The sequence below is a fragment of the Benincasa hispida genome, chromosome 3, assembly GCF_027475165.1.
Source record: "Benincasa hispida cultivar pf3 chromosome 3, pf3_genome.v1.1, whole genome shotgun sequence".
NCBI classification, from domain to species: Eukaryota; Viridiplantae; Streptophyta; class Magnoliopsida; order Cucurbitales; family Cucurbitaceae; genus Benincasa; species Benincasa hispida.
Genome location: NC_143480.1, coordinates 31,206,973 through 31,218,234, shown reverse-complemented (window position 1 = coordinate 31,218,234; position 11,262 = coordinate 31,206,973). Strand labels below are relative to the sequence as shown.

Sequence of the window (11,262 nt, the reverse complement as noted above, 5' to 3'; positions counted from 1 at the left end):
ATTCGTGTTAGTTCACACTTTTTACCTCATTATTCGCATCAACTCTCCCAATTACTCTCATCATACAATAATTATCAACTTAACTTTACACGTCAAACACCTCCTAAGTATTTTCTTTTTCTTAAAATAATAATAAATAAATAAATAATAAGTGGTAAGAAGGCTAAAATGTCGGTGGTTAGTCCTCTTCGTGAAAAAGTTATTTTACTTGTGAAATATTTTTGAGAAGTCGTTGTTCGAAAATACAACATTCTTATTAAAGCTTTTCCTTGGTAAAGTATTGTAATATATTATATTTCTCAAAATTGTTAGAAAATAATAAAACATGCCCTAAATTTTCAATAATATTATAAAGCACCTGAAAGTTGAAACTTGAGAATAATATTAGAAAGGAATATGGTTAATACTGATGCCTTTCTCTAGTAAATAGCCTTTAGAAATCTAGATTCCCATTTTTTAAAAAAGACACTAAATTCCAAATTCCTTTGTGAACATTTCAAGTTTCACATCTTATAATCTTCATCTCATTTCCATGTAGTTAATTAATTTATATTTCAAAATATGGTTTAATTTGCAAATTATATTTTTAGTTACAACTATACCTTTAAACTTTAAATTTTAAAAATTTAACCTTTAAACTTTTATAAGTACTAAAATTGGATCAAATTAAACCTTCAGAATTATATAATTATATTAATTATAACCTCTGTATAAGTTTGAAGATTTGGGTCCATTTTTACACTTGTAGAAGTTTATGGATCTAATTTTTATAATTAAAAATTTGAGGGTCACCATATTTTAGAAGTGATTTTTGTAATTTGTAATTTGTAATTTATAATTTATTTTTAAATTTTGTTTAGAATGTTAGGGGTATTTATGGGTTGGGTTGGTTTGAGTTAAAAAACTTTTTAGGTTCAATCCAATTGTTCGGGTTATAAATTTTTTCATTGGTTCGGGTTAATCGGATCATTTATTTAAAATTTTGTTATAAAAAAAGTAAAATGTAAACATGTAAAAATCTAATTTAATTGTCTTCATATATTGAATTAAGATTAACAGCTTAATTTTAATTATATAGTGAAAATTTTCCTTCTAAAGTATACAAAAACTATTTTTAAGAGTTGTTGAAGAGTAAATTATTTAAAAAAATATTGGAATTAAATAAAATTAAAATTAATAAATATATATAAATAATTATATTATAAGTAATAAAATAATATATTTTAGAATTCAGATTGGTTTGATAGGTGAATCCAAGAATTAATACAACCCATAAAATTTTCATTTATTTGAATCCAACTCAACCGATAACCCAATCCAAACCGTATGGATTAAGTTGGGTTGATCGATTTTTTCGGATTATCGGATTTTTTTGAATACTCTTATAGAATATAATGAAAATGTGTATTGATGGGTCAAATTTGAGGTGGATATGAATATCCAAAGAAATAAAATTATTTAGAAGGAATGAAGTGCGGCTTAAATAATTGAAATCATACAGATTCAGAGACGATGAGACATTGCGTACCCGTGAGAGTTTTAGCTTTTTTCTTTTCTCTTTTTTTAATCATTGCTCCTTAACAAAAACAAATAAATAAAAGAAAAACATTTTTCTTGGGAATCCGAGAAAGATGGAGACCTATCAATATTCAAAATCCATTTTCTTTTCTCTTTTCTCTCTTCTTATAAACAAAATCGTGTTCACCTCTTCTGTAATCCGCCATTATTAAACTAACATACCGAACTAAGCTCCAAATTTCCCGATTCCCCATAGCTTTCATAAGCATAACCTCAACAACAAAAAGGGCAAAAACAAAAGAAAAAGGGTTTCGATTTCAATCCAACGCCAACCCAGTTTTCTTCTTCTTTTTCCCATCCTTCTTTCACTACTCACTCCTCCCAACACACCCTTTTGTTATTCTCCTCTCTCTCTCTTTATTCTTCTCATTTTCTCCGCAATTCCCATCTGGGTTTTCGCCGCCGATCCCATTTCTTCCATGGAGGATTCTTCCCGGAAAAAACCCACTTCCGTTTGGGAGCCTCGGTCTCGTCGGAGATCTTGGTGTTGTTCATTTGCAGTGCCGCCTTCCAGTCCGGATAACTTTCTGGTTTCTCGGTCTAGAACCCCTCGTACTAAGTCCGAGAATGTGGCTAAACCTAGTGTCTCTGTTCCTAATTCTCCTCAGAGTTCCAAATCTGGGCTGGGTTTAGTCGGTCGGATTGATCCAAGAAGGATCTTGTCTCCCGGCAGAGTTTCGCCGATCGATTCTGATCAGAATGTTGAAAGTCTGGCGCAAGAAATGGGGACCGAGAACTCTGCTGTTGTTGATTCCATCGTTCAACCGCGAGTTGAGAGCTTTCGGGCTCCGAAGGAAAAGTATCGGGATCCTCCAGCAAGCTTGTCGCGCTCTGGTTCAGTTGTTGGGTGTGATAAGAAAGATGTGTTCGATGTGAGATTGAATTTGAGGGCAAAGAATGGTGGGTGCATGGTTTTGGAGTTGAATTCAGAGGTATTATGTGCTAATTCAGAGGTTTTTTCTGAGTTGATTGTGAAACATAAGAAGGATTTAGCATCAAATGGCAGTCCTTCGCGTTCAAAATTGTGTAGAATTGAAGTTCCTGAGGTGGAGAACTTGGGGATGTTTAGGGAGACCATTGAGCTTATGTTTGAGGATGATATTTCAAAACGACTCTCGAAGATCGGTGTCTATCGGGCCATCGACATACTTGAGGTTAGTGCTTATTAGGGAATATAGTAGAGAAAGAAGATTGATCTGCTTTTTCTTTTTGTTTTATAATTTGATTGCAAATTTGTTGCTGTGTTTGTGTGCTGCGTTAAGAGTAAGCCTGTCTGGTTTGGGATTTTGGGGGTCAACAGTGTTCTCATAGGCTGAAGTCATCTTAAGAACTATTCTTCAGAAAGAATTTAGGAAGTAATTCTCAAGCAAGTCTTATATGTATTTATTTTTCTTATAAGCTGTTTATGTTTAACCCCAAAAGTCGGGACACTGTTAAGATCCTTGGGCTCAACAGTGATACCGTGGTCAAATTCTATCGAATCCACCTACTAAGGATATTTATTTTAAAAAAAACCCCCCTCCCTAACCTATTTTGACCAAAAAATGTTTTAGGGTTGGACTATGTGGTTTTCTGTTGAAATTACATTGGGATGGAAATAACCGAATTGAGCTGTTCAATGTTCTATTCTAATGTCCTTTTTCTTCAGAATAAATCGAATTGAGCTGTTCAGTGGCAATTTTTCTTCAGATATCTGCTTCTTCAAACTGTTATAAGAATGCTCCTAGAGTTATTCATGGAATAAACTCTTTCATGAAGAAACAATTTAGCTAACCATTCATATTAGTTGTACATGCAAGTTACCCGCTGACTGAATCTGTGATGACCTTGTTAAGCCATGTAGTTGTTTAACTTTCATATTCTATAATATAGGTATTTAAGACACTTGAAACTTATTGGCATGGCATGAGGTTTCTTGTGGAAAACTGTTTTTTCCCTTGAAAATGTAATATCTGCTCGAGAAAATCCTTGGTTGAACCATGTTTTAATTACATGTTTGAAAAGAGACTAATGCTCAACAGATACGAGCTTCAAAGTAGTGAAAAAGGATAAAACAAAAAAAAAAAGAAAACAAAGTTACAAAGGAGAAATGAATGTATTCCAATTTAAACAAATGTCTTGCAGAGAATAACCTATGAACGAGTTGGAAAGAGAGCACCAAAGATAAGCTTTGAAGTTTGGGATGAGCCAACTCAAAGCAATCTAACTACGAACAATTTTTGTCTTAAAAATCTTCTAATTTCTTTCCAATCACAATTTTGGAGTTCCAAAGTAATTGAGATCGTAAAGGTAAGGACAGGCCTGATAAAATCTGATGGGCGTTAGTATTGGCATCTAAAGAGACCCCACTGCAAAGTGAAAATGGCAAACAATTTAAACCAAGAAACCAACAAGAACAAGCATACAAAGAATAGAAGATTAAGAAATTCCCCTGCTTCATGACAAAAACAGCAAATAGAAGACGTAAGACTTGATGGAGGAAGCTTCCTTTTATGAACTTCAACTGTATTTAGAGAACTGTTTCGCAAAATCCTATCAAGAATGTTAATTCTTTTTTGACTGTTGAATTTCCACAAGGTCGAGAACCAGTCCTTTGACAATGGAGAAGATAAATCCTACTTACAAGGAAGAGAGTTAACTGAAAAAGCACCCCAAAGTCTTTGAATTCCATTTCCTTGAATCTTAAGAAACCAATATCAATGTTGATATTGGTACCAGAATGATATATTGATAGATAATTTTGTGAGTATAAAGAATATTATTTAAATTTACAATGAAGTTGTTATTACTTCCAAACTAGGTTATATATCTTGTTCTTAGTGCATATCTTCATATTGAGGTTGGTAGATGATTTATTTATTTGTTTATTTTAAATGAGTATTTATAAAATATATCAAAATTTTCAATTAATCCTTTATATCGTTGAGCCCTTTGATTTACAGCTATATCAACGTGTCAATGGATATTTTGATCCTTAACTTTGGCCACAATAAATTTTCCAACAATTGATCAATTTCCTCGTCGTTTCTTTTAAAGAATCAATTTCCTTATCTTTTAAAAGTCTTCTATATATAATACTCCAAGCAAGGCATCAGGAATCCCAAAAAACAGAAATTGAACCATTTGAAAACGTAGAGATGCTGAATAATCGAGGAAAAAACCACTCTTCAAAAGGATCATCACCAATTCAAGTATCATGCCAAAACAGAGTTGAAGGGACAATTTCTAGTAGTATGGTAGTATAGAAAATTTTCTGTACTACCTCCATTCATTGTTTGCCATGTGATCATGCTTTTAGAAATAGTGTGGAGTCTACTAATATTTATGAAAACAAATTTATAGTGTGAACAAAGTGAGTATGGTACTCCAATGGTACTAAAGATTTTCCATTCTTGAGCTATTACCAAAAGGGAAGGAGGCATAAGATTCCACCGATTTTTAAACCTTTAGTATACTCCAATCAACATATTGTAACCTTTGGAATACTCGTCCATGAGCTGAAAATACTGAAATTTGATCTTCCATTTGTAGGCTATAACTTTTTGACTTTTCTCCAAAAAGCTCGAGGCTCAATGATATACCTCCAACTCCATTTGCCCATGAAATGTAAGTTTCTGTTCTTTAATCCTCCGAGACCCAAACCTCCATCAAGTTCAGATTTGGAGATTAACCTCCTAACAAGATGATTTATCTTCCCACCAATGCTTCCTTCCCAAAATAAAGTCTCATCTTCTTTCCCGTTCTAAACAAATATTAGAGGGAATAAGAAAAAGGGACATAAATATAAGAGAAGATCAGAAATTACCAATTTACATATGGTTAATCTTCCACCAATCTAGATTCTTATCGATTCTGCCAAAATGAAGCATTTCTTTGACGACCTCCAACAGGCCAACACCAAGAGGTAGAGAAAGGTATAAGAAGGGCAGATATCCGATCTTACAATTAAAATGTGAACTTTGCAGTTTGAATCCCCAACATTAACCCTTTTTTTTTTACAATATGATTTTCTTTTGAGTCTTAGACATTACTACCACAACTTGAAGACTTTTGCCAGTTAATCTTGGTCCTAGAAAACTGCTTGAAAACCTCCAATGTTCTGATTAAAATCTCCTACAAAGAATCATCATATTTACAAATAACAAAATATCATTTACAAATCGAAGAATAGAAACTCAAATGTTGTCCGCCCCCACTCCCAATCAACCACCTCAAAAGCTATTTCAATACCAAGCTTTAGAATCAAAACCTCACGGTTCCGAACTCAATGCTCCTCCACCACTTCGTATATTGGTTCAAGATTTGTCTACGTTCAATAAAATCACTTTGAGAAACCAATATAAGTGGAGACATATCTGCTTTAAATGTTCAATAAGAACCTTGGCAAGGATCTTATAAACCGAGGAGGTTAAATTGATGGCCTGAAAGTATTAACTGCGTAAACGTGTAATAACATAACCATGTAATAACTTTATCATTTTTAATTTTTTACATGGTTTTCAATTAAACACTAAAACGTGTTTCTAGACGTGTTTCTTTTGCATATTTTTGGGAGAAGCTTATTATTGTGGCCACTTGGTATAAGAGATAGCCCTTTCAGTAATTTCTATTTTTGATTAGCTTGAAGACCTTTTTGTAACTTCCTTTGTGAGGGTTCTTTTGTTTTTGTTTTTTGTTTTCTGTTTTTTTTTGTTTTTTGGATAAGAAACTAACTTTCAATATCAAAGGAAGATACAAAAGAGGGAGAGATAAGATATCTCCACACACCAACCGGTTACAAAAAGGAAGCCCAACTGGTGCAAATATGTGTCAAGCTCTAATTGCAAAAGAATTTAGATGTAGAAGATCAAGTAGAAGCAAAAGGGCAAAGACCCCATTAGACCAAAGGATTTTTGTCTGAGCATAAAACTAGGGGCCCTCAATAAGCTGAAGAGCATCCGAGGCTTTGTTGGGCCAACATCACCGCAAGTTGAACAAATTAAACAACCTTCCCCGACAATCTGTAGAGAAGGGGCAAAAAAAGAGAGATGCATCAAGAACTCATTTCTTTTACAAAGAACACACCAATTAGGGTAGAGAGCATAATACCACACAGTTCTTTGGATTCTACAACATGTATTCAACCTTTCAAAAGAAAAGATCCATAAGAAGACTTTGACCTTCTTCGAACAATTAGCTCTCCATATAGGATCAGAGCTCTGTCTGTAAAGGGCAACTTCTTTCACAATAAGCTTGGGAGAGAAGAACTTAATTGAGAAGGCGCCATCATTTTTCAACATCCACAAGATTACATTATCTTTATTATTTGGTGTAAAGGCTTGGAGCTTGGTCATAAGATCGACCAATCATCAAATTCAGCGTCAGCAACGTTCTTCTGAACTTTAAGTCCCAAACACAAAGAGGAGTCAGACTAGAAATCATAGACCATTAAGTCCTTAGCAGTCACAATTCTGAAAAATCTAGGAAATTCCACACAGAGAGGCGAATCAACAAGTCATTTATCTTTCCAAAACCTGGTTTTACCCCACGACCAGTTTTGACTTTGTACCAATCCTTGGAGAGGAGTATTTTTCATAATCTGGATCCACGACCCTTTAAGCAACCAAGAGCCCTTCATAGAAGACCACCGACTATATGTTCCATTTGTATTTGGAAGCAATCACCTGCCTCCAAAGAGCATCCTTTTAAGTAAGAAATCTCCAACCCCATTTGGCTAGAAGAGCACGGTTTTTAGTAGTGAGATTGCCAATACCCAAACCTCCTATTTTAGTCGGAAGAGAAGTAGTTTCCTAAGTAATCAAATTAGCAGCCCAGGGTTCTTTTGTTATTCATTCAATCAAAGAAACTGTTTCATAGATAAATATTTAATAATTTAAATCACCTCTTGAGCGTTGGTAAGAAACTCAAAGTTATGGACATCTAATATGGTGTTGTCTTTTCTAAACCATAATTCTGGATCCTTATTCTTAACCTCTGTTTCTTAGTTAAGGTAACTATGCTGCTGAATTTTTTTCTTGGGAAAATATAGATATATTCTCGATTATATCACTGTTATGTGTCTCTGAAGGAAAATGAAAAAGGTTTTTGAGTCTAGTTCTTATACTTGGCTCTTATGTTTTAGTCCTTGTATCTTTATTTGTTTAGTATTTTACGTTTATAAATGCATCAAGCCCATAATGCATATTAGATGATTTAATATCTCACAAATATGGAAGTTTAAAGGCAATAATGCATATGCATTTACATCCTTGTAAGAAAGTTTGGTTTCACTCATTTAAATTTATTATTATTTTTTTAAAAAATTATTGTTTGATGGAAAACCAACTTCACAATAAAGCAAACTTGAAAAAAGAAACTGACCAATCAGGCCTCTTCCCAAAACCCTCCTCTGGATATGTGTTCTACGAAGTAGCCAAACAAATTTCCTTCCAAAGAGTCTTGTATCTATCTTAGCAAGTCTTAAGAAACAGAACTTAGTCCAACATTTGACCAAAAGGCTAAACAACCTCTAGAAAACAATTTGACTAACATAGTGAAAAAAGGTATCCTGAACTGATGTCAACTGCTTCTAGATAACACTTCAACTAAGAATCTGTAACTACTTAAGAAAATTTTAGGTCTTATCTGGTAACCATTTTGTTTTTGGTTTTTGAAAATTAGGCTTATTTCCTCCCATTTCTTACAATGATTTGCATTTACAATAGTTGAATTCTTAGCCAAATTCTAAAAACAAAAATAAGTTTTAAATTTTTTTTTTCCCTCCAAATTTTCGCTTAGTTTTTTAAACCATTGGTAGAAAGTAGATAAAAAAAGAAGAAATTGGAAGTGGAAGTAGTGTCTATAGGCTTAATCTTCAAAAATAAACAACCAAAAATCAAATAGTTACTAAGGAGGTCTTTTACTGTTTTGAAGATTTAAGGAGAATGTGGAGGAATTTGACAAAACTGAAGGGACAGTCAACTAAGAGGAAAAGGCCGCAAGTAGACGTCAAGGATCATACAATAATCTCCAATCCTCAGAATAGGTGAACCCCACTCAGTTGAATGATACCCATATGTATTCACAATGGCCAATGGCCTTACGCCACCCAAAAAAAAAAAAAAAAAAAACCTTGGGGGAATGCCATGGACATTTTGTGAGAGAGTGGAATACTTTAATACACCCTTCACGCCAATCTTCAATAGAATATCCCACCTAATTAAATGGGACTACACTTTATTATCTTTCTCTATAGATCATTTAAGTTTTATCAAAGCGAAGTACAAGAAATATGGAACAAATGTAAGTATAGATACCCACACACTAAAAGTAAATAAGAGGCTAGAACTATAACGTAACCAATAAAAGATCAAGGTTGTCAAGTGAATTATGTTTAAGAAGCCTCGATCTGCTGGAAAGGGCCCTTTACTGACCCCACCCTTGCTTGTTAACTTCTTCTTCTTTCTTTAAAAATAATATCTTGTAATACAAATGTTTAATTGTATCGAGGGGAAACCATTGGTCATGAAAATTCAAATATTCCAGAGACAACCTTCCTTTTTAGGTCAAATAGATTGAATTACAAATTTAGTTCTTGAACCTTGAGATTTGTGTCTATCTACAAATTTAGTCTCTAAGCTTTCAATTTTTATAAAATTTATGTATCTACTAGAGACAAAATTGAATGTTCAGGGGCCTATTAGACACTTTTGAAAGTTTTGGACCAAGTAGATACAAACCTCAAGTTCATGCACTAAACTTTTAATTTAACCTCATTTTTATTTTTGATTCCACATGGCCCTCGAGTCCTTTGATCTTTCGATGTTCCTAACGTTTGAAATTGGGAAATAATTAGTATCCTAAGCATAAGACCCCATGCATGCTTAATTGAATCCAATTGCTTTTCTCCATGATCACTTAGATGAAGAGAATATCTTTTACCACTGACCTTTGCGGTTACCAGAAATTGAATTGTGCATGCCACCAATATTGCATTTGAATGCGTGATTTGAAAATATCATCGGTATTGGAAAATTCAACCAATCTTTTATCGTTGTAGTTTTAATTTTGATTGTATATAATGATGATGAAAAAAACTGAATAATCAAAACTCAGATTTGGAAATTAACAATGCTTATGTTAAAATATTTGAGATCTAAATCGATACATAATGGCAGTCTTGCAATATAGACACCTCATGTTTTTATGACATTGGTAGAATATATCAAGTGTATTAAAGAAGCTATTATCTATTCTCTTATTGAAGTAGTCATTATATAGATCAAGCATGATTGATGTTCCATCAGTGAAGTCCAGCACTAACAAGTAATATCTTTTATCACTTAGGTATCTGCAAGTATCATGTTCACAAAGTGTGTTGCTTCATGTTTAAAGTACTTAGAGGCTGTGCCTTGGACAGAGGAGGAAGAAGAGAAACTAAGGAATCTGTTTATAAAAGTCAAGTTTGATGATGCAACAAGTAGAGATGTCTTGGCAAGACTACGCTTGCTCGATTCAGTAATTTCACAGCAAGGCATAGCCCGACAGCTCGTTTTGTCTATTTCTACGTGTTCTAATTCCATTGCAAGAAATGAACTGAAGTCTTTAGTCAAGGGTCTTCTTTGCAAGAGCTCAGTTTACGAGAAAGATCATCTGGACCTCAGTAAAGAGGACCTTTATGCAGTTTTCCATACTTGTATAGCTTCATTAGTCAGCCTTTTGAAGGGATCCTCCCATGCAGTCTGTCCCGAAAGAAGCATAAAGAATATAACTGAAAAGCCATTAATTGAACAAATCGCAATGGAGGTGGATACTATCAACTGGCTGCTTGAAATTTTACTTGATTGGCAAATGGCTGAAGAATTTGTCAATATATGGGCAGAACAGAAAGAACTGATTAGAATGCACGATAACACTTCACCGATGGTTAGGTACGAGCTCAGTCGGGTTTCAGCAAACTTATTCATTGCAATAGGGACAAGAAAACTGAATTGTCGTTCGGAAACAAGGTTGGGACTACTCCAGGCATGGTTTGGTCCTATGCTACTAGATTTCGGTTGGCTACAGCGCTGCAAAAAAGGACTGGATATGAAAATGCTGGAGGAAGCCATGGGTCAAGCACTGCTTACTCTACCTATGAAACAGCAGCATTTGCTATTTATGGACTGGTGTAGGTTCTTCTCGAAGCGTGGTAGCGAATGCCCCAATCTTAGCAAGTCATTCCAAATATGGTGGCGTCGTTCATTCCTTAGAGGTTCAGAGACGTATTCCATTGAATCTAGGTAGCTCCCCCTTCACCCACTTCTTGAGTTATAACACCAATGAAGCAGTCGTGTACACCTTAAAGTTAACAATAGGATTGTTGTAACAACTTTAGAGTAACAGACAAGTTTATAATTAATTTCTGAGAGGTTGATATTGGTTTTCCCACTTGTATTATTGTTACTTTGTGGAAATTATATATGTTCTTTAGAGAAGGGTTAATCAGACTTACTCTTAATGTAGATCTTTCACAACACCACTTTAAACAAACAAATTCCTTAATTACACATAAATACAGTTGGATCTATAGTGATTGAATCAAATCTATGCACTATGATTAAGATTTCCAATTTTTTCAATCCCTCCATTGAAATGACATCAGCTTTAACCTTATCCATCACTTTTCATAAATTGACATTTTCTTGGCAAATTGATAGGCAAGAA

The 11,262-nt window shown here is 34.0% G+C and overlaps 1 protein-coding gene across 1 annotated transcript; it reads left to right on the top strand.

Annotated features, from left to right (window-relative positions):
* The first annotated feature begins 1,516 nt into the window (after positions 1 to 1,516).
* On the top strand, positions 1,517 to 11,040 carry LOC120073465 (PRLI-interacting factor). Its single transcript, XM_039026313.2, has 2 exons — positions 1,517 to 2,732; positions 9,904 to 11,040. The coding sequence occupies exons 1-2, from the start codon at positions 1,998 to 2,000 to the stop codon at positions 10,840 to 10,842; spliced, it is 1,674 nt and encodes a 557-aa protein (XP_038882241.1). The 5' UTR covers positions 1,517 to 1,997; the 3' UTR covers positions 10,843 to 11,040.
* The last annotated feature ends 222 nt before the right edge of the window (positions 11,041 to 11,262 follow it).

Coding starts and splice junctions, on each gene's coding strand:
- LOC120073465 (XM_039026313.2), top strand. CDS start 1,998: ATGGAGGATTCTTCCCGGAAAAAACCCACTTCCGTTTGGGAGCCTCGG. Junction 2,733..9,903: donor GGGCCATCGACATACTTGAG/GTTAGTGCTTAT, acceptor TTTATCACTTAG/GTATCTGCAAGTATCATGTT.